The sequence below is a fragment of the Triturus cristatus genome, chromosome 2_1 (assembly GCF_964204655.1).
Source record: "Triturus cristatus chromosome 2_1, aTriCri1.1, whole genome shotgun sequence".
Lineage (NCBI taxonomy): Eukaryota > Metazoa > Chordata > Amphibia > Caudata > Salamandridae > Triturus > Triturus cristatus.
Window position 1 is genome coordinate 1,080,316,726 of NC_140581.1, and position 24,614 is coordinate 1,080,341,339.

Here is a 24,614-nt window from a genome sequence, read left to right on the forward strand (position 1 = left end):
GGACAAGCAAGATGTATTGTCTCCATTCCTGGGGAGGCAAAGGGTGGTAAGCTATGTTCAAGTCTACTATACACAGTCCTGCCAAATATGTAACCCCCTGCCTAGGAGTGCACTCTCCCAGTGATTGGTCATATTGGTTATCACCACGGGGCCTTTGAAAAGCAGTTTAGTGCCCCTGAGATATGTGCTGGATTTGAGAATGGTTCTAATGTGTGGTACAACCAGCGGTGACTTAGACTTAGGGGTCCGAGAGGTGAGAGGAGCAAGGCCCGCAGTCCTGTAAAGAAGGTGTAGCCACTTCAAAGCAGCAGGGCACCAGAGATGTTGCAGATGGCAGGCTAAGGAGCCTTCAAAAGAGCACAACAGTGATCAAGCATGGGGCTGGCAGGCCCCTCCTTTTCTCTCACACACCGGAGGTGAGAAGAATGGGTGTAACAAGGGCATGGCCCTCTGTGAATCGCTGCATACTACAAAGTCTTTTTAAGGAACTGCATAGAGGAACATGTTGGAAATAATATGAAGCAGAGTCACAGTCTCCTGAGAAGAGCAGCCAGATGGATGGTGTTAGAAATTTTGTTTCTGGCTGGCTAGGGTATGCACCTAAACAGGCAAAACCCACCACTCTAGCCAGTGCAAGGGAGTTACACGCTGAATATAACCCCTGCTCACCCCCTTGGTAGCTTGGCAGAGCAGTCAGACTTATCCCAGAGGGAATGTGTAAAGCATTTGCCCAACACACTCACACAGAAGCGACACACTAGGCACACCACAAAGGAAACTCCACACAAGGTTATATTAAAAAGTAGCCTTTGCATTATCCATAAAAACACATTAGCGCACGATCAGATATGTATCACTGTGCCACCAGGCACTTGTCATGACTTCCCAGGGATTTACATAAATCACTTGGCCAATCGGGCCACTGTCACAAACGTTACAGTTAGGGCGACCAGTAACTACTGGTAGGATTGCACTCAGCACAAAGCAGTAGGCATAACCATCATCAGCAGTGCCCATAGGATAATACTTGCAGAGTGCACACATTATAAACGCTTCATGGCCACCTTAGGCATACCACCATTACTGCAAATCACCATTATTGTACATTTGCGATGCACATTAGGCCCCAAGTACTTTGTTCACCATTACTTTGTCCACCACACAATATGGTGCAAACCTTTCACAAGATGCACTCTCAGGGAAGCTTCCCCTGCATGCCCAAAGCCTGCCCGTGGTGCCAGGAAACGCTCCACTAGTTTCCATGGAGGAGGTAAGGGCCACAATCACCTAGGTGTGGTTCGGCCCCGAGCACCCTGTCTGGATCCACAGCCGCTGGCGGAAGTGACCGAGCTACCAAAAGAAACAGAATACCTGCCACTGATTGATAATAAATACGGCCCTAAACAGGGTCCAGATAGTTAAGAACCACAACCAATAGGCAAAACCAAAACAGGAGAGAAACAACAAGACAAAGTCTAAAGAAATTTGAAAATTTTTAGAAAAGAGTCTTTTTATTTCATCATTATTTTTTATATAGATGTGAAAGTCATTTTTTCTGGGAGGTTTATCAAAGTAGATTAAAGAAAGTATTAAAGAGAGATATCACGATAACACAATTTCTGAATAACAAATTGCTAACAGTCCCACAACCGCTCCTTCAGACAAACATACACTCATACTCTCTCACATCCGACAGCAGCATCAAACAACATATGACATAAATACATACTAATAAAAACATGTACAAGTTGAAATGGTCATTTAACAAATCAAATTAGAGGAAATGGACTTTGAACAGCCCATACGGCTAAAAAGCACCAATAGGCACGTTTACAGTAGCCAGAAATGCGGTAACAGAGTGCCCTTAGTGTCCTTAGTGGAAGTGACCGAGCTGTCTGCCCGGACCTCTCAGGAAAGACACCTGGATGATACAGATTGCCCCCGTCTGAGCACCAAGGCCATACCCAGAGACCTCTGTGGGCCTCCGTAGTGGGAGGCACCGCTCTTTTTATCTGGTGTGGCCCGTCAGCCTGGTGCAGCTGGGGCAGGGAAGGACGCGGTCCTAACTTCCACTTCCGGGCGCTTCAATGCCACCCTGTAGTGTGGGTCACCGGGCAAAGCCTGGGGACTCGTTGCAGGGCTCACACAGCTGGCAGTCGGTTGTGCTCTGTTTGCTGAAGCCCCTCTCCACCCGGGGACCTCACGACACAGCCCGGCCTAGTTTGCGGCGTGTCGGAATAGCAGCGGTTGTCTGCCTTGCACTTGGGCCACGGCAGTCTTCTCCAGCAGGAAAACACAAGGAACCTGCAGTACTCCCGGCACCAGGACCTTCCCAACATGAAAGGTGCCAGATGCTTAGTGAACGTACCCACGCTGGATGAAAGGGGGGGCGCTTCCAAGCTTATGCTCTTCCTTCCTGGGGGCCTAAGCCTGTCGGCTCAACTCTAGCGCTCACCGCGCTTCCCATGCTGCAACCAGCTTGAAGTTAAGCGCACACCACAGCAATCTCTATTGTTAGTGTAAGCCTTGGCCCCAGACACACCACAGGAGGGGAAGCCATCATTGTGGAGGGCAGGCACAGGTCCATTGTGGTACAGGTGCTACTCCTCCTACCACTCCAAATGCCGACCAGGCCTATTCAACCTAGCGCTGAGTCACCCAGGCAGGGCAGGACACAGGAACTGGCTGGAGGGAATGCACATCCCCTCTCCCCTGTCAGTCAGAACCAGGCAGTCAATACACAGGAGGCAGGCACAAAGACACATAGCACACAGAAATGCCCACTTCTAAAAGTGGCATTTCTAAAATAGTAACAATCAATCTGCTTTCACCAATAAGCAGGATTTATCACTACTATTCCAAACATGGTCGCGCTGCCCCTCTCATGTCAGGAATTACCACTGAAACACATATCAGGGAATCCCCAATGCATTCCTATGAGGGGGCAGCCTCACAGCAGTGAGAAACCAAACAGGCTGTTCATCACTACCAGGACATCCCACACAGTTAAGGCACATGTCCTACCTTTTACCTACACTGCACTGTGCCCATAGGGCTAGCTAGAGCCTACCTTAGCGGTGACTGATATGTAGTAAAAGGGAAGTTGCAGATGTTGCGACCACTTTATGTGCCACGTCACAGCAGCAGTAAAACAGGCTTGCAGGCCCTGCAGAGGCAGAGGCCTGAAACAGGTTTGAAAGGCTACTTCGGTGGGTGACACAAGCAGCGCTGCAAGCCAACTAGTAGCATTTAATTTACTGGTCCTGGGTATATGGGATAACACTGTACAAGGGACTGATAGGTAAAATAAATTTGGCAAACAGGTGTAGACCAATTGAACCAAGTTTGCAATAGAGAGCACATGCACTTTAGCACTGATCAGCAGTGATAAAGTGCCCAGAGTCATAAAACCACCAACAACAGGTCAGAAAAATACAGTAGGAAGACAAAAAGTTCTGGGATGACCCTGCAAAAAGGGCCAAGTCCAACAGATGGACTGTCCCTATGGGCAGAAGCATGTGGTTTTAGGATAGTTCTCTTATCCCTCACTGGGTCCAGAGAGTAAAGTAGAGTAGTCTTATTTCTGCAATAGGTTGCAACAGCAAGTCTCTTCTAAGATGACATAGGGTCAGCGAGCGTAAATGACACACAACAATAGGGAATCAGCAGTCTTGGTGTTTTTTACGCAGAAGCGAGACCATGTACGTGAGGTATTCACCTCCCAAGAGATCTGTCCTCCCAGTGAAGCCATTAGGTGATCTGGATTCTTTGCTTGTCCAAAGCAGTCCCTAGACCCCCAAAGTTCACAGGCCATTCCAGAGCAGGCAGCAATTCCTCTGTCACTGCACGCCTTGACCAGAGACCCATCGCGTGAAACAGCCCAGCTCCCCTGGCCTACCCAAAGCAAGGGGTATGATGAGCACCCGGTCCTCGGGAAGAGATGCAGTCAGGTGCAAAGGTAAAACCAGTCCCCATAAGGGCTGATGAAGCTCTCGCGTGAGCTGCGCCCCTTACTCCAGGAGGATGCAGAGCTTTGAAAAACATTTCTTCTGCTTTCGCACCACAGGCAGCTCCCTGTCGGAGGCAGGAGTACCCCACAGGTAGTAAGTAAGGTGTTGAGGCAGAAGTAGGTGTAGGTCCTGCAGCAGATTCCGCTGGCGCCTCCATCGGTATGCAGGTCTGGAGTGACGGCACGGCTGCCTCCTTATCCGAGGTCATCTCCGGTGCTAACTGGATAAGAGCTGATGACGATAACCTGCTCCTGGTGTCTGGGAAAGGCGAAGAGAGAGTCCGAAGAATGTGGTCCGGCCGCATTCTGCCTCCGGAGATATGTCTTATTTACCCTCAGGCGGAAATCGATTTCTTAGCCAGTAATTGCGGGTACTCAGAGCAGGAATGTGTTTCCAGTTCATTCTACTTTAAAAGAAGGCGAATAGGTTTGTCGTACGAGCAGAAGATAAACAGTGTTCTGCAACCAAACTAAGTGCCATAAGGGTCACCTTCAGGCAGCGATTCTGTGCTACCTAACAGCTCTTTGGCCTCTTAAGGCATATATTACGGTGTATACATTTTAAGTCTGGCCTACAGAACACAGCCTCAGAGAGAGTACGGACTACGACGAAAAAATACGGGATTGGCGTATTGGACTGGCCCTCACGACTGGGGGCAGGTAACATCTGTTGAAAATGATACATAAGTCTTTAATGCGAAAACTAGCTTGAGATTCTATTCGTCCATGTGCAAGAAGCCAGAGCCGGCTGCACAGAGCTTTCAGGACAGCTCCCATGCTAAGCGTGGGAAGTCCATCCAGTCCCGGGCCTGCATTATAGCCGAATTCACTTCGAACTCTGTACTTAAGTTTTGCACCTATAATGAAATACAAACAAGAAGCGCTCTGGCTAATGCAAATGATCCCTGTGAAGTTTAGAGAATTCAAATCCATGTAAACACAGTGATGAAGAATGGCTCAAATGCTGCTGCTGCATGCATTAATATCATTTGGGAATCTCTGAGGCCAGGGAAAGTGCTTTCCAGTGTATGAGTGTACTTTTATGATGGCGCTCAGAATCCTAGCCATCAAATGGCCCATATGACTCGAGGGTGATTGTTAGCCAGTTTAGGCTGTCAGTCTTATTAGTTTAACTGAAGGGAAACCCGACTGCAACTCCCACAATGCAGCAGCCCAACACACAAAAACTCAGTGGTTTAAACGGTGTCCATAAGGGCGGAGCGAGGGGATTTTCTACCAGCACATTAAGCATTATTCTTCGGCCATATTTAGGAAAAATCAAATTATATGAACAGCCTGTTTATAGGGAAAAAAGAGTGTCTCGGCCACCTTTTTGGCATGGAGCCGTTTACACATATCGAGAGAGCTTCTAGGCTCCTCCTAACGGATGAAGTGAAGCATATTAAGATAGGGGCCGGGTGGGCAGTCCGGGCTTTAATTACAATAGCACCCTCCCTGCTGGCACCTGTAACCTCACAGAAATTACACGGAATTCATAAAAATAACAGCATGTAAAATGATGCTGTCTAAAAGGTCAGGACTGGCTGAAGGTGTCAGGTGCCATTTGCAGGCCATTGTGCGAATCGTCTCATGATTTGGGAAGCTACATTACAAAGCGCTTGCTACTTTTTAACTGGGTCAAGTTCTGGGGATGCAAAATAGTCAGTAGGGGGTGGAAAACTTGCCGGTAACCATTTGGTCCCGTTTCAGGCACCTGCCTGGTTGGCAGAGTTGGCAAAGCTTTCTTATACCCAGCTACAGGACTGGGGCGGAAATGCATTGCTTGCATTAAGGCCCAGTTTGTAGGGAACTGGAATAAGGTAAAATGAAAGCTTCTGCAAGCAAGGGGTAAGTGTCCTGGGAAAAAGAGCTGAGTCAACGGGGATGCCAGAGACGGAGAGTTAATTCGAGCTTATTGCACCAGGCGATTAAATGTCCTACTGTAATTAAAGGACGCGACAAAGGTTCACACGGTTGTGCGTCCAGACAATCAAAAGCTCAGACTGGTCACAGGTGTGCTGTGACTCATTTTATTACCGACGGCAATTATGCAATGAGCTTCAACATGTCTAAATAGGGCGCACACATCCTGACATTTCACACTTACGGGAATACTGCAATTAAACATGGTTTTAAAAACGTTGGCTAATATCACGCAATTTCTTGGACAGGGGAAATAGAAACAGATGTAGAGAGAAAGACGGCAGAGGCCTATCCATTCTATTTGCAGTCTGAGTGGACAAGTTGTCGTTTTTGGAATCTTATCTATTCATTTTTGCGCGAGTTTTATAGAGCGCTAACTAGACCCGAAGGTATCTGAGCGCTTTACATAGGCACCAGTCGCGTTACAGACGCGCACATTAATTTTTTAATAATTTGCCCAGAATCACAGGATGTTGAGCGTCCATGCCGAGACTCGAACCTGATTCACCAGCTCCGAGTTCCACCGTCCTAGCCTTTAGGACAGATCCTCTCCCCTCCCAAAAGATACATATGCTTCAATTTCTGACCGGAAATTTCCTTACTCCATAAGCTTCTTTTGTACGGATTACATAGTGAAGCATTACCTTTATGCTGCTTCAGCCATGATTAATTGCATATGTGCGACTCAGCAAGCAATGATAAGACCAGGACAACAGAAATGCACTGCTGAACAAAAACATTCATCATTTGTTATTGGTTCTTTCTATATTAAATCATAAACCGTATAACCAAAGGAATTACTACTCTCCATCTCCTACAGTACTATCTAGTGTCAGATAAAAGTAGATGGGGAGGCCCACATTGCAGCTCTGCAGATCTCTGCTACGGGCGAGCCCTGAACTTTGGCCAAAGTTGCAGACATGCATCTAGCCGATCTACCATCAAGCGTTCAAGGAGGAGGAATGTCTGTTATTTGTAGGCTAAGGCTATGACAGATCTTACCCATCTACTGAGTAGTAGAGTTGAACGTTTTAGTCCTTTCCTGACTAAAATTCACAAATAAACTGTTAATCCCACTAGCACTAACATCTGCTATTCTTCCTAGATAAATCAAAACTGCATGCGTCACATCCAAACAATGTGGAAGTTCTTCCTCTGGAGTTTGAGGATGTGGATGGAAGACTGGTAGGGAAATCTTCTGTTCCAGATGGAACGGAGATTTGACTTTGGGAACAAAAGACGCTCCCAACTGTAGTAAGGTTCGATCCTCAAGAAAAAGAAGAAAAGGGAACCTAAACAATAGAGATTCCAAATCCCCAAGCTTTCTCGCCTATGTGGTACCTATGAGAAAAGGTCTCGAAAGTTAAAAGTCTTAAATAAATGGTATTTAGTGGTTCAAAGGGGGTTGAATTTAGAGTCTGGAGAACCAACATTAAATCCCAGGTGGGAAACAAAGGTTTTGTTAAAGGGCGGATGCTGTACAACCTAAACAACTGTTTAACTAGATCCTGATTCTCCTCTAAACCTCCCCAAGAACTTCTAAAATCCTTTATGGGTGCCCACTGTATCCTAAAAGAGGAAACCTTCAGACCAAGAGAGAAGCCATCCTGCAAGATTCCAGGGTATGCACAAGCTAAGTTATGTTATGTTATAGACACTTTTAAAGCGTGCAGTTCCGAGGAGGTGTCTTGGCGCTGCCACTGTTAAAAAGTAGTCAGGAATGAGCCCCCAATGAGTACTAAAAAGCCAGATTTTTAAAGCTTTTCTAAAGGATATGAGATTAGTCGTGGATTTGATATTTAAAGGTGGCGAGTTCCATACTTTGGCAGTGCAAATGACAAAGCTTCTCCTGCCCTAAGAGGAAAGTTTAAATTTGGAAACTACAGCATTTTGGCCCCAGTAGAACGCAGAGTCCTGGTGGACAATACCATTAAAAGCTGCCTTTCAGATAGTGTGTATTTTAAGGAACAATGGTCCCATTCACAAAAATGGATAAAGTATCACGATTAATACAATGAGAAATTGGAGTTATACACCTTAGTCAATGTAAAGGGTAATAATTAATGCAATTTAATTATGTTTCACAAACAACTTAATAAGCAAAAACAGTGAGTGAGCTAACGTGACAGGGTAAAAAGGGAAATCAGCCGATTTCCTAAACCCAGGCAAATGACTTAAAAAGGTGACTTTTGGTGCATAAAAATAAGCAATAACAGAAAAAGTCAGATCGGCATCTCATACTCAAACATTTGGATAACAGATAATATAGAGTTTAGAGATGGAAGTCGACGACGTTTCGATCCCCTTGAGAGTAGTGGGATCTCTTCAGGACAAAGCGATAAAAGAAGTGCCTGGGAAGTTAGCAATGTGAATTGCGGAGGCGACTGAAGGTCGTAAGTGACGAAGGCACGGTGGCACGATGACCTGAAGGGGTATGGGGAACCCAGGAAAAGATGCGGCGGTAGCAAGGGGCTGTCACTGCTGGCCGAGCGTTGAGAAAAGGTGTATAACTCCAATTTCTCATTGTATTAATTGTGATACTTTATACATTTTTGTGAATGGGACCATAGTTTCTTAAAATAGATGTCTACCCTTGGTCCCGTCCGACTTCTAGGGTTTCCTTGTCTTCTCCTTTGTTTCAGATAGTGTGTGCACATGTTGTGAAGTGCTCTGTAGGCAATGAACAGGGCTTTTAAAGTGATACGCTGCTTGGGAGGTAGCCATTGTAGCTTCCTTATGGCTTGAGAAACAGATTAAAATATAAGAATCCTTAACAGCATGCATGCTGCAGCATGCTGCAGTGTTTGGAGCTTATTTATAAATTGCTGTTACATATTTAGGTAGTGACCATTACCTAGTCTATTTTGAATAGGACTAAGGCTATCACAACCATTTTCTGTAAGTCAAGTGGAATGCATGGAGAGATTTGTTTTTATTATCCTTAGTGTGTAAAAAGGAAGAGGAGATGATAGCCATGACTTGATCACCATAGGCAAGCTTGCTGTCAACTTTAACTCCCGGCTTTCTTACCTTCCTAACTCAAGTCAGGATTGTTCCTAGCTCTTGAGGCCATCAGGACGGGGAGCAAAAAGAGACCTTATTGCCAAACAGGAGAACCTGTGCCTTCCCAGATTTTAACTTTAAGCAATTGCTATTCACCCAGTCACTCACTGCCTGCATGCAATTGAGGAATCTGTTTCCAGTGCTGTTGTCATTACTAGAGAGACAGATGACAATCTTGGTGTTGTCGGCGTATGATGTCAAGGAAAACACAAATGATCTAATCAAACTGGCGAGAGAGGTAACATAAACGTTAAATAACGTTGGACTCAGCGTGAACCCCAGAGGGACCCTGTAGGGCAATGAAAAAGGGTTCTGATATGAACACCTCTAATGCCACAGATTGTTTTCGCCAGGAGAGAAAAGATCTTGAAAGGGTTAGCTTGGCCCCCTTGATCCTGATGTTATGGAGATGGTCAATCAACAAATCATGATTGACTGAATCGAATGCTGCCAATAGATCCAAAAAGAGAAAGGCTGCTCTCCCACCATTGTCAAGGGCTGCTTTTATCTCCTCTATCTCCACAATCAGGGCAGTTTCGGTGCTATGATCGATCCTGAATCTGAACTTGGTAAAATCTAGGAGATGACTGTACTGTATCAAGGAGGCAGGTTGTTGACTCATATACCTCTCCACAAATTGGACGATAACTATTTGGGTCCATAGGACTGGGATTCGATTTTTCTTATCAGTAGGAGCACCAAAGCTATTTTCCACTGTTTAGGGAAGTAACCTGACTTGAATATTTCATTAATGATTCCGGTAAGATGAATTGCAAGGATCTCAGGCCCTCGTTATACAACTGACGGAGGACAGGAATCAAGTGGGGAGCTCGATTTTGTGAATTTGATTTGCAATTTTACCTGCCCAACGATGAAGGAAGTGAATTCATTAAAAGTATCATTATCTAAGCATATAGGGGAAAACCTGCTTTCCTCTAGATTAGTTGCCTTATTTAAGGAAAACCTATAATGGACCTGTTCAACTTTATTTTGAAAACAATGTACAATGGTATTGCAGAAGGGTTGGCAACTCCCTGCTAGGTTATTACTGGAGACATTAGTAAATTTAGTGACTGTCTAAAACAGTTATTTTAAAGATTTGTTGATGATTCAGTTTTTTGAGTAAGGTATTAGGATTTTCCTTTCTCAAGAAAGATCTGATAGTCTGCAATGCATTGCTTGTATTTATTTTTCTCCAAATTGTTATAATACTTTCTCCGTTTTCGTTCCTGTCTTCTGCAACATTGTTTCTGAATCCTTAGGTTGTCCATAAACCACGGTACCAATAGTTTACTTCTATGATGCATGGATGACTTAACAAGTGCAAGAGAATTTAATGCAGAGCTCAGTCAATTGGAACAATTTAAAGTTAATTGGTCAAGTCCCCTGACCGCTCAGGCTGTGATACCAATTAAAAGCTGATTAATTTGATCAGTTTGAATTTTATGCCAGGTGCATGATGTTTGAGTACAAGGGAGCAGGGTTGCTAGCTGCCTTGTAGAACATAATATGGAACATGTAGACCAATGCTTCTTGTGGGAAGACAAAGTGGATCTTCTCCTAAAGGTCTAGATGGAGATCGCTAATCTCTCTGATAAACCCCTGGGAAGCAACCCTTTCCTTTCAACCTCCAAGAAATTAGCTTCTATTTCCTGAGAAGGTGAATCTGAAGCAAGTTAAAGGTGAAGGGGAATGGATGGATCAAAAGGAGCTATTCCCTGTCGGTTTTCAATGTCACTGTTCTAGAGATCATGGAATGTGGCGAGGCTGGAGCCACAAGAATCATCTCCGCTCTACTTTTCGTAACCAAGAATCTCAGAAGAAGAGGGAATGGGGGAAGGCAAATAGAAGGCTTTCTGTGAGCAGCATGACTGTGCATCCAGATACCAAGCTCCATCCTCTTCTGTTCTTGAACAAAACAATGGAATCAGCGAATTCTTTGAGTGGCAAACAAGTCGACCACAACTGGTGTAACATGTAAATACTGAGACAAGCATTGTTTGATGGCGGGATCTCTCAACTCTACTGTTTGCCACCACATTTACTGTGTGCTGGATATACACCACTGTTATTGAAGATCCATTGTCTTGTGTCCAGTCGAATCTCTGATCTGTAATCTGAGTCGAGGAGACATATGTGTTCCTTTGCTTGTTGAAATATTACTTTGCTGTGTTGACAGACCTGACAACAACTGCTCTGTTCTGAAGAAGAAGCGTAAAATCACACAGGGCTAGGCAAACTGACTGTAATTCCCTCCAGTTGGAAAACTTTATCCAATGTTCACCGACCATTGCCCCAGAGCCTGATGAGAAGTGGATCAGGCCCACCAGCCAATCACATCTCTCTGCGTTGCAGTTATCAGTTAGAATCCACTTACTTCCAAAGTGTCTGCTCTTTACACTGCACACCAATGGTAAGTTTTAAAAGCATGCACCTCCAGGGTCATCCCGAGGAGCTCCAATACTCCTCTAGCATCCCTTGCTCGCTTTAAAGATGAACTCTGTAATAGGTTAATCCCTTTGCTGTCATCAGGAGAGCTGAGCAGGTCATGCCCCCACATTGAAATCCAATACAGCTTTCTCCGAATTGGGGGCCCCCAACCCTGACAGGGCGGCTTCGACAACAGCATAGGATCAGAGCATCCTGCTGTAGCACCAGCACCAAAAGAAAAAGCTGATGCCCAACTCTGGAGACACGTTTGCTTTTATTAGTTAAAAAGGCAGCAGTTCTTAATTATTTCCAGACGCGTACTATAGCCACTACAATCTCGGCAGCAGTAGGGAAAACGTTGGACTTTGGAGGGGTTGAATTCATTATTCCCACCTGAGTCTGAGTAACATTAGGGAAAGGGTTGAACTTCTGAGGAGTAAAATTTGCTATTCCCACTCCTGTCTGTGCAGCAGTAGGGATAGCATTAGACTTTCGATGGGTTCAATTTACTATTCTCACTCCAGTCTGTGTAACAGTAGGGAAAGCATTGGAATCGAGAGGGAAAGCATTTACGATTTCCACTCCAGTCTGTGCAACAGTAGGAACAGAGTTGACTTAGGAGGGGTAACATTTACTATTCCCACTCCAGTCTGCTCTACAGTAGGGAAATCATGGACTTAGGAGGGGTTACATTTACTATTCCCACTCCAGTCTATACAACAGTAGTGAAAGCATTGGAATTCGAAGGTGTTAATGTTATTACTTCCACTCCAGTTTGTGCAACAGTAGGGAAAGCGTTGGAATTTGGCAGGGATACATTTACTATTCCCACTTCACTCTGTGCAATAGTCAGGAAAGTGTTGGACTCCAGAGGGGTAATATTTACTATTCCCACTCCCTTCTGTGCAACAGTTGGAAAAGCGTAGGACTTCAGGGTGGAAAAATGTACTATTCCCACTCCAGTCTATGCAGCAGTAGGGAAAGTGTTGGAATTCAAAGGGGTTATGTTTACTATTCCCACTCCAGTCTGTACAACAGTAGGAAAAGTGTTGCACTCCAGAGGGATGATATTTACTATTCCCACTCCAGTCTGGCAGCAACAGGGAAAGTACTTCACTTGAAACACGTAACATATTTTAATAACCCTATGAGTTATTCAGAAATATAAAACTCTTATTAGGAAAATTATATATATAAAAATAAAAAACAATTAAACAAGTTACATGATTATTTATTAAATGTAAATGTAAATGTATGGATACTTGTATAGCGCACGACTATCCGGAGGTCTCTCGGCGCTTGTACGAATACCGCTGTGGAACCCATCCTGGCTTTTCCCTGTGAGGCGTCCACTCCTGGGCACCCCCAAGGTGAAGGCCAGGCATCCTTAGCGTTGTGGGGGCCGTTGTGGAGATTAAGCAAGCTATTGCCCAGAGTTGGACTCCATGATTAGAATGGCACCGAGGCGAGAATTATCAGGTCCGTGGAATTATTGAGCCCAAGACCCACCGAGGCGGGGAATTGAACCCTGGTCCCGAACTAGACCTCTGCATCAGGGTCTGCCGCTCTAATCATTGAGCCACACTTCTCCACTTTACATTAAAACATGTAATAAATAAGTATGAATACATTTTTAAAAATAATGTATACTTTAATTAAGTTCTCCCAATATACTTCCACAACCTAGCACCCCATACTTAAAATATAAGTAAAATAAATAAATCTAACAATGGAATCAATATTAATAAATGAATAAATAATTATTAATTATTTATTACTTAACTTTCCACTCTATGCCCCAACACACACAACTGCCTGCACCCAATATATAATTTAAAAATATAATTACTACAACATACACATAATTAATATTCAATTAAATAATTCATAATAGCTTAATATTTAATAATTAATCAATTATTACTTAATTACCTTCCCACCTTGTACCCCTACAACCCACACCTAATATAGGACTTAAAAATATAATATTTACACAATGTATATAATTAATAATCAATTAAATGATTCATAATGGATTCATTATGAATTCATAATGAATTATTGGTAAATTATTATTTTGAGGTACACACATATATAAGGAAGAACACACAAATACATATAAAGACAGCTGGCAAAATGGTTCAGCGAGCTGAATGCTTGCCACCCACATGCGATCAACTGCTGGTCATGTACTGAAATCCCTGCAGTGTCTACTTGCACTTGCAGCCTTCTGACATTGGGAAATTAAGTAACACAAAATTGGATAATAGTAATATGTAATATGTTATTTGGAGAACCTATAAATGTCGTAAATGTTCTGTGAAAGGCTACATAAAAAGTAAGTTATTATAACACAGATTCATTGGCAATGCAAAATGATTCCACCCTTGCAAAATTTGTTGACGGGGCATTTTTTGTGGGCTGACTGTCTCAGAGATAATGACCAAGAGCCGGAGTCACAGGCTTAACTTTCTTGTGCATAAAGTAGTACTACAGTAGCACTACGTACTTACCAATAAAATTAAATTCACAAACCTAGAGATGGAGAGCTCCACCTCACCTCTCCCATCTTTTCTGGGTGGACGCATGTTGGACCTGACAGCCTAAGGGTGGTTTTCCCTCAGTCTTTTTGCTTTACTACTTAATTTTCATGGTGATCTCATTTTCTTTGGCCTTCGGGCTCTGTGCACTTTCCACTTTACTTCTCTAAACATGGTAAAATTGGATTACACCCAATTCATAAATTTAATTTACTCATAAGTCCCTGGTAAAGTGGTACTACATGTACCCAGGAACTGTAAATTAAATGCTACTAGTGGGCCTGCAGCACTTATTGTGCCACCTACTTGAATAACCTTTCAACATGTCTCAGGATTGCAATTTAAGCCTGTATGAGCAGTTTCAAACTGACATTTTGACCCGGCAAAATCAACCTTTTGCCAGGCCTAAACCTTCCTTTTTAATACACATATGTCACCCCAAAGGGTAGGCCCTAAGTAGTCCATAGGGCAGGGAGCAATGCATTTAAAAAGTTAAACGGGTACTTTTAACTTTTAAATGTCCGGAAAGTAAACTTCTACATTTGTTTTTCTCTATTGGAAGGTCTTCTTCTCCCACAGGATAACATTTATTACAGTAAATACATGATAACTTTCAATTGAGAGCTGGTAGGGATGTCGATTTTGATGTCTATGGAATTGTGATTTTAAACCCTCTCTAATGATAAAGACGGATTTTAAGTCACAAATCTGTAAATGCCACATTCAGAAAGTTGGCATTACTTTGTCCTAGCTATTTGGTGCCCGCAGTTTGTACCCTGGGGCACATGACTAGGTGTAGCTGACAGTTAGTCATTGTGTATTGCTCCCAGAAAGTGAGACTAAGGACAATACGTTTTGGCAGGATAGGCCATCTCTGACTTGATGAGGAAAAGCAGCTGTCATCTACTACATTGCACATAACAAAGGCCCTGCCTGGGTGCACTTACAAAGGCTTTGATACTATTCTTTTGGGAGCCCAGACAAGCTCGGGCAGAGCAGGGAGGCAGGAAATTCCAGACACTTCTGGAGGTGGAAGCCTTCTTCTACTTCAAAGCTGGCACCAGGTATAAATATTAGACCATCAGACCTTAATTCTTCAGTACACCTCTGGACCTGTGGAAGACTCAGAAGGACTGCTGTGCTGCTCTGTGAGAAGGACTGTTACTCTGCTGCCCTGCTGCCTGAGTGAAAGGATTGGACCTGCATCTTGAACCCAGTACCACAAGAGTGTCTTCAAGGGCTAGTTTGCTGGCCTCCTGATAAGAGCCTCAGACAAGGCCCCAACCAGTTTTGACCGAGAACCTGGACTCTGTCTGTTGTGAGTCCTGCCCCCCCAAGTGGTTCCACACCAGCCCTGGACCCTTGGAGGTGGGCCTGAAGGTGCTTTGCCAGCCCAGCATTTGTCCTGTGGGTAGAACCAACACAGCGCTACGCATCTCCTCACAGCCGCTTTGGAACCACCATATTGTCACACATTCCAGACACCTGACTTTGTATTGTGACCACAGTCTCATCTGAACTTCCTCTACACAATGCACCATTGATGCAGGCCTTCGCAACGCAAGCCCCTCGTTGATGTTATCCACAACAACAACACATGACTTCACATCGCAGCCCAACAGTGTGCAACACATCCTTATCCCAGGACTTTACATTACAAGCCCCTCGTCAACAGCATCCTCAATGGCTACACAGGATTGCAGCCTCGCACCTCCTCAGAACAGCCACTGTGTGACGCATCTTTGACACAGAATTCACATCACTCTGCAACCTGAATTTTTCAGCAGTCCTAACTTGCTCCCTGTATCTGGCCCATGCGACATTGAGGTCGGCATGAACTTGTGACTTTGACCCAGTCCAGCGCGAGGAGATAACCACTGTAGTCACTTTGAGCTTCCAAGCACTATTTTCACTTACATTATGAAATTGTATATCTCCAGGTTCATTGACTGGCATTTGGTTGTTTTGGTGTCAAATAATGTATTACATTTTATCCGGTTTTACTAAATTGGGGAATTTTTCTTGTGTTGTGTTTTCACTTTATTACTGATTGAAGTGCTGCATAAATACTTTACACATTCACTCTAAGTTAAGCCTGACTGCTTGTGTGGCAAACTACCAGAGGGTTTAGGATAGGCTAATTTGGGATTTCCTTGTGACTGCACCCTGACAGAAACTGTGTTTGCTACTTGAATAGGGTATCACCCACCTCAACCAGTAACCCAATTTGCAACAATGCATATGTAAGTATACTATTTTGTAGTAATCTGTGAGGGATCAGAGCAACTGGTAAGAGAATGGGGAATAATTACTAGGCCTGGGCGTAGTTCGCGAAGTAGCACTTCGCGAAGCTTCGCAAAGTGAAGTTCGCACTACGCGAGCTACGCGTAGCACTTCGCGAACTGCGTAGTACCTTGTTCGCACTGTGCCAGATGTCGTTTTCAATGATTGCACAGTGCGGACAAGCAACCGGCACTGTGCAATCATTGAAAATAGCATCTTGCACAGTGCGAGCTGTAGTTTTCTGCTGCTCGAGTAGATTTTTACTCGAGCTTCAGCTTTCTCAACGCGAACTAGTAGTTTCTCATCGCGAGCGGTCGCGAGCATACGCGACCACTCGCAATGAGAAACCTGACCTCCTCGCGTTGGGAATCTCGCCGGGAGGTTTATTTTCCATGCTCGCGATCGCCAACTTGAAGTTGCTGATCGCGAACAAGGAAAAAGTCTCGCCGGGATGTCATTTTGCTTGCTCGCGGTCGCCATCTTGACGTTGAGGACCGCGAGCAAGCAAAAAATGACCGCAGCACTACGCAACACTACGCTACGCGTGTTCGCACTGTGCTACGTGCAGTTCGCGTAGTGCGAAGTAGCGCGAACTTCGCAAACTACGCGAGCGTAGCGTAGTGCTTCGCCCAGGCTTATTAATTACTCAAAAATGGGTGGGTTTTATGGGGAAATTAAGGAGTAGTTTTACGACACAAAACACCCACCCACCTAAGAGTAAGACCACTGCAACTCACAAAAGACACTTCTAACGCTACTGTTAAGCCATAATCATGTCAAAACAAGCTTCAGTGTACTTCAGCCCAGCCTTGCTGAAGGTCAAACACCACACATGGCAAACCACTGATATTGCAGCACACTAACATAGAAATGCATGTAACTCAGGCATTTGAAGTAATACCTCATAGGAATTAATTTTAAGTTAATTGAATAAGTTCTAAATTGGATTGTTGTGTGTATGTGTGTGTCTATGCACACTTTAGTGATATAAAATAAGTATAATTAATTATTTCTAATTGAATGCACTTGTTAGAAATTGGATTTCTGGTTGGCAGAGGTATTCACCCTGTCCACGCAGGAACCATCACTCTAGTCGGGGTAAGCTAGAGACACACTAAAAGATAACCTGTGCTCACCCTCTGGTAGTTTGGCACAGAGCAGTCAGGCTTATCTAAAGATGCAATGTATAAACTATTTGTGCAAGGAGCAGAAGAGGCGTTGAGTTGTCATCGATCCCGTGGATATAGGCGATGTGTTGGTTCTGATCCGCGCAGTCAGTGAAGCCTCCTCAATGAACTCATTGCGATGCAGGTGATGCATTGTCATATAACCAACCAGTCCGTCACCGTGGAGCCATGCAATCTCTTGAAGCGATGTCGTCGGGCAGCAGCTGCATTGGCATCAAAGAGCGATGTGTTGGTTCCGATTGGCACAAAGTCATCAGTACATGGATTATGCTGGGTCAGCACAAAAACAAGCACTTCTAAGAGTCCAAGAACTGGATTGCTACCACTTGGCAAGGCAGTACTCACGGAGGGCAGAGTCCAGATGCTGTTGCATGGTTGGAACAAGTCTTTAATGGCCCTGAGACGTCAGAACAGGGGCAAGCCAGCAAGCCCTCTGAGTCACTCTGAGTTCAAGTGAGACGGGTCCAATCCTTTTCCTCAGCAAGGCAGAGGGTAGCAAGCAGCTGCTAACAGGCAGCACATCAGAGCAGAGCAGAAAAGCAATGTTTCCAGTGCAGCAGTCCAACAGAGTGGCAGTCCTTGTAGCAGCACAGCAGGGTTCTTCAAAAGTCCAGCAATGTACTGTCTTGGTAAGGTCAGAGTCTATGTACTTACACCCAGTTGAGTTTTTGAAGTGGGGGTGACTTCAAAGAAGGGTCTTTGTACTGCACCCAGGTCCTTTCTTCCCAGCCCTAGCTGGAGACTATCAGTAGGGTGTAATCAGCCCTTGGTGTGGAGATAGGACACTACCTATACAGTTTCAAGTGTCAGCTCCTCACCCCCTTCATGCCCAGTAATAGCCATCAGAATACAGATAAGTGCTGAGACACACCTAACCTTCCTGTGTTTGTGGCTGTCTGGAGGGAATGCACAAAAGGAAGCTGTCACCTTCCCCGGACGTGTATTGGAGATAGGCTACTGGCACACATAGCAGTAAGAGCAGAGAAATGCCCGCTAAAAGTGTGATTTCTAAACTAGTAATGTTAAATTCAACTTTACAGGTAAAGAGGATTTATCATTACAATTCCAAAGATATAAAACATGATGCAGCTACTCCTTTCTAATCAGGAATTACATCTTAACCTCTTCAATGCCCGTGACGAGCTGGTCTCGTCATGGGCCGCGGTTGCGCTGTGCCCATGACGAGACCAGCTCGTCACAAACCCCGCCCGCTAATGAAACGGCCGGCACAGGGCGGGGAAAGGGGCGGGCACTGAAGGGGTTAAAGGTTTATTAAGGAATTCCCAATGTTTACCTATGAGAGGGGTAGACCTCACAGCAGTAAAAACGAATTTGGGTGCTTGTCACTACCAGGGCATGCAAAACTTAAAAGTATGTATACTGCCTTTTACTTTCACGGCCATTTGCAGTATGGGCTACATAGGGCCTACTTTAGGGGTGACTTAAGTGTAATAAAAGGGAAGTTTAAGACTTGGCAAAGGGTTTAAAATACCAAGTCGAAGTGGAAGTGAAACTGCACACACGGGCTCTGCAGTGGCAGGCCTGAGACATGTTTCCAGGGCTATTTGAGTGAGTGGCACAATCAGTTCTGCAGGCCCACTAGTAGCATTTAATTTTCAGGCCCTGGGTATATGGTATACCACTTTACAAGGATCTTTCAAGTAAGTTAAATTTGCCAAACGTGTAGACACCAATGCTACCACATTTTAGGGAGAGAGCACATGCACTTTACCACTGGTTAGCAATGGTAAATTACCCAGAGTCCTAAAGCCAACAAAAACAAGGTCAGAAAAAGAGGAGGAGGAAGGCAAAGAGTTTTGGGTGACCCTTCGGGGAGGTACATTTTCTACCATCACTTATTTAAAAAAAAAAATACTTCTTAATATATTTAAAAATATGTAAAAAGTATACCTCCAAAACTTGTAATTAAGTTTACCACATATTAAACGAAAATAGAAATGTTAATGAGATGGGTAATCAAAATATTATTTAGAAAATAATATTTAGAAATTATATTAATGTATTCAAATGATATCATTATTTATCATGTATTTACAAGAATTTATATGCTGAAATTTTTATGTTTTAAATGTATTTTGCATAAATATTTTACCCTAGAAAACTTTATTAAATGTCCCTATCCTTCCCATAGGGAGATCTTTACCCCAGTGGCAGAGATTTCAACCAACACGAGAAAGTTACTAATAGTAACTTTTTTCTCCATTCAGTCTTAAGTGACTCCACCCCCTCATTGGAGGGGTGGATACATGTAAATCTACACCTACGAGTGTATCTCCATTTGGAAATGCTAAATAGCTAAAAAGTAGAGCGTTACACCTGAGTGTAGTAGTTGATCTACATGTGAGTAAATCTGCCCATGTAAATTTGTCTTTGTGAATCAGAACCCTTTGACGCAAGAATCCCAGTTTAGAGTCCTACACCGAAGGCATCTAAATGAAAACCCAGAAACTATCCTACATATATAAAGAAGGAACCAGGGGACAGATTTACAATGAAAGTGACTCAGTGCGTTCTGCAAGCCCTTTAGCTGCGCTGCACTGAGTCACTTTCAAAGCACAGGGATGCAACATATTTACAACAATGTCGCATCTCTGTGCTTCCCACTGCGTTGTCTCACAAACTGCAGTCATGCGCTGGCGCAGGCACCCTTGCACCATGGTGCAAGGATGCCTGCGTCGTGGGGGCATTGTTTTTGTGCAGGTAGAGGCACCTTCCTGCACAAAAACAATCACTTCTGGCATTTTCCTCTTTCAATGTGTGCTGTAGAATGCAGCATGCATTGAAAGAGGAAAAAAACCGAGGAGAGATGAAAACATTTCTCCTCGTTGCGCCTCGCTACGCCACCCCTAGGGTGGCTTGGCATTCAGACGCATTTCCAAATTTACGATTTCTCATAAATCTGGAAATATGTCTCGTTCCATGTGTGTTGTGTGGGAACACCCACAGCAACATTCATGGAACGCCCCTTTCACGCAAAGTACTGCGTGTAAAGGTGCCATATTTACAAGGACAGGAAAAGCCACGCAGGGTGGCTTTTCCTGTCCTTGTAAATATTGGGCAGATAAATGCGCTGCCAGTGCGTCACAAAAAGTGATGTACTGATGGCGCAGGGGGCTTGTAAATCTGCCCCAGGTCTCCAGTTTTAATTGTGATCCTCAGGATATTGCTTGGGATTTCAGCTAAAAAGTCAAAGTTACAAATTTGCGACAACACCTTTGCCATGTTAAATGTATAACTGTTTGGTGTCCTCTGTCTATTACACAGTGTGCCACAGCCTCAGCCCCTGAGCAAACAGATTCGCCTCATAATTTTGAAAATAATTCATTTATAAAATAAAGGTTGCACCACTTTAATTCAGAAAACATTTTCGTTTACATTATGGAATACGCCTTGAAGCACACCTTCTAAATGAGACACTGTTTAGAATGACATTTAATTGGTGCACACTTAAGCTTACAAACCAACAAGCTATTAGGTCCCTCTGATATTACCCTTCTTGCACCCAAGCCTCATTTTGACCTTAAAGACGCCACGCACTGACAACAAGTTTTGTATGAAGATAAATAATTATCCGCGACATTACAAGAAAAGTTCCTAGTCTCTGCAACCTTATGAATTTGCATTCGTATACAACGCGAACAATTTAAATGTAGGAACGGTTAAGAATTGATAACATGACAGAATATTGAGGACAAGTTACCCAATTAAAGTTACTGTCAGCAAGGTAGTCAAGTTTGTCTTAATTCTGGGTGCGCATTCAATTTTAATCGAAGTAAAACACAAGCTGCACGTTAGGCAAAGTAGCTAACTAATGTGAGCGTTTAAGCTGGCATCTGTAGGTGAGTCTCACAGTCTTGATCACAAGTAAGGCCAACTCAGCTATTCATCCTTTCGATATCGATAAATCTAGGACCATTAAAAATGGCAATGTGTTCAGAACTGTAAAACTGCTGGTGGAGCCCCTGTATATAGAATTTTAAAAAGCTACTCAAGAATAACATGCCATCGAGCTCTGTGTTGGTCAACATACTATTGGTAAAATAATAGTTTTATTGGAATGGACAGTGGCCCCATGTGATGCGAGGGAGATCAGTAATGTGCAAACATCCCCCAATCACATCAACCTAGTTCATCAGTGGCTTATAAGCAAAACAGGCATCATGAAATGATCAATACGAATCCTCGCTCCAGGAGCTTAGGTGGGCACGAGCCGAGCGTCACTTACCGCCGAGAAGAAGGACGGGGTGAGTCAGGCGGCACTTCATCCTGGCGGTGCTGACAGTTACTTCACAGGCAGCAAGGGTGCGGGCTGCTTCTGCAGTACTCTCCGGGCTGTCAGTGGGGTGTGTGCGCGCCTGTTGTCACTGGGAGTGAGATTCAGGGCGGAGAGTCGCAAGGGGACTGGGCTGACACTGGTAGGCGAGGGCCGTAGCTGCAATCACCTAGAAAATGTCACGCTGTCACAGGACTGTGCGCGAGTTACTACTAGGCAAAGCTCGCGTGAGGGCAGTGGGCGGGGGATGACCCTTGGAAGATTTGAGCCACTTGTGAACTTGAGGTGTTCTGGTGGTTTCTGCAGGCGTCCGCCCCGCTGTAAGCTCTGGCAGCAGGGCACGTGAAAGGCGTCGGGGGGAGCAGTTGATGTGGAGCCCCTCAAAGAACGGTGACTTGGAGGCAGGAGCAGGTGAACTCGGCGGGAGCTCGTGCGGAGGCTTCGGCGCGTGAGGGGCTGCTCCGATCGTCCTCTCGGTAGCAGCCTGCCTTTATAGAGCAGATAGAGCGCCGCCCGCATGCAAGCAGGGGAGTTTCGCTCGCATTCCTCTTGCCAGAGGAGGCGCACAGGCACAGGAGCAGGCATGCCGAGGCCTACGGCACCCGAGGGGAGAGTGGGAGCAGAGCGGTAGTTTCATCGTAAAGCTGATTTATGGTATCGGCTCCAATACCTTACCTGCTTCAAACCCACCCAGGTGGCGCCGCGGGAAACGCCAGTGTGGTATCACCAGGTCTCCCTACCTGAAACTTGGTATAATAACCCAAAGCTCGGCTCTACTGTAGCTGAGCACGCTATCAGGACAGGGTCGGACTTGTATGATATAGGCCCGCGCATTAAAATGAAAGTTGCCCTGGTTAGTGAACCGGATGTGGTCCACATTTGCAAATCAAGTCAGTTATGAACTTTTAAAGACACGCTCTATGGGTATTTTGTAAAGTATTGAAGACTGCTTGCACAATGGACATAAATTCACGAAAATGCCAGGGGTACCGGAAGTGACCTTGCTGGAGCGGGATATGCAACATTTTGTATACCCACCCCATTTTGCATGTTGTTTTATTAATTAGATGAATTAATTAATTATAATCGAACTAACGGATTGGAGTGATGTGGAAAATACTTACCAACCTTACTAATATATGAATTACACGTGGGATTTGCATCTGCATGGCTTAATTAATATGTGAACTAAATTCTGTACGCATACTAATGATAGACAACTAGAATATTGCATGATATATGTCGCTTTTGTGATGTAATTGTGATTTGGGCTTTACTTAGTAAGTATAAACCGCACTGAGTGTTGCTTTTGCTAGATAAATACACACACATATGGGTATTAGCGAGGGAATAACATTTAATTAGTCATTTCTATGTATTAATTACGTTTAGTGTTTCTTTGCTTAAGTTGACCATTTCGAGTGGCCACAAAATGGCTCACTCCTGTACCCGATGAAACCGGCTCCATTGTTCAAGGTTCTGGGTGAAGTGCGCATGCGTCACCGCTAGCAACTTTGGCCTGGACCTGACCCCAGATGAACATGTACCTTCCAAGGACAGCCTGGGACATCGGCCAAATATTCCGAACAAAGACTGTTGTGTGAACCGGAACTGACAAGGGTCATAACCCAAAAGACACTCTCGTGAGAAACCAAAAACATGATCCCTGATTGTCCAATCAGCGAACTCGGATGCCCAAACTTTGATACATTTAATATTGATTTTACTATAAATTATGGTAGAATAGAGAGGTTGGTGCGGGTTCGTTTATGGCCTTTCTCGATTTCCTGATGTTATGCTGACGGAGAGGACGGTGACACTGCAGGACAGCTGTTTGCCTGAATATTTGATGTACTGAATTAATGTAAAGTAAAAGATTCCCTTTGGGCTGACTCACAACAATAATAAAGGCACTGCTAAGGTGTCTTGTCCAAGAAAATTATCACCTATTGAGATGTCTGTAAAGATGAGATGAATGGACCTATGGTGTTCAAAGCACCCAGAAGACTATTATAACAGAAATAGGGACAGGGAATGGAAAAGCCGCGAAAGTGAAAGTAATTGCGGCAAGCGCGGCGTGTGCCCCCGCGCACATGCAGTGTAGCTCTAGGCTGGCCTGGTAGCACTTTTTCGGAGCCCTCTCAATAAGTCTCGCCAGACCAGCGCATTCGCTGGGTCAGGCGAGACCTAAAAAGGACGCCATATTTAGGTTGCTTCGTATTTCTCGTTTAGCAAGTGTCTTCTTGGGCGTGCATGAGCTCTGAGTGTTGAGTAAATAAATTAATATTAAAGAGACACCATAAAGCAATAGATCTGGCATATTTAATTAATACATGAGGGTCGTGGAATGGCAGAACATTTTATTTTATACAACATATCTTTAAATCTATAGATGGCCTCTATAAGTAAGCTGTTTTCTTTGTATACGTTTTTTATATTTTAAATGTCAGCTACAGTTTTGAACGATATACATATTTTTGGGTGACCATGAGACGGATGATTCTTTTTACAAAATGGCGCCTTGTTTGCAGTGGAGTACTATGTCTACTGCAATGCACACATAATCGTTGGAGCCGGCTGCTGTTCTTTAGTACCGACTAGGACCCGGAACTGATCTGCTAGGAGATGTAGTCCAGTGGGAATTACACTCCTATGCGAATGACCGACTTCGTCTTTACAATTGAACTACATTTCCCACAGTATTGCATGGCAACCAGACCAGTATACCTGAAGTGGGGATGCGGTAGCATATACAACGGAGCGTTCGTGTGAACAGGAAGGGGCTTAGGATGTCAATGTAAGTAGGGATGGGGCAGTGGGGCGTCAATGTCCATTCTTAAGCAAAGACAAAATGATGTCACGTGAGTAGGTGTGTAAGGGAAACA

At 44.3% G+C, this 24,614-nt stretch overlaps 1 protein-coding gene across 1 annotated transcript in view; it reads right to left on the reverse strand.

Annotated features, from left to right (window-relative positions):
- Nucleotides 1-22,214, reverse strand: part of LOC146866386 (proepiregulin-like) — a 112,867-nt gene extending 90,653 nt beyond the window's left edge. Inside the window, exon 1 of the mRNA XM_085636283.1 lies at nucleotides 21,682-22,214. Within this exon, the coding sequence (XP_085492409.1) occupies nucleotides 21,682-21,721 (40 nt within the window). The 5' untranslated portion in view covers nucleotides 21,722-22,214. The remainder of the gene's footprint in view (nucleotides 1-21,681) is intronic.
- Nucleotides 22,215-24,614: the final 2,400 nt, after the last annotated feature.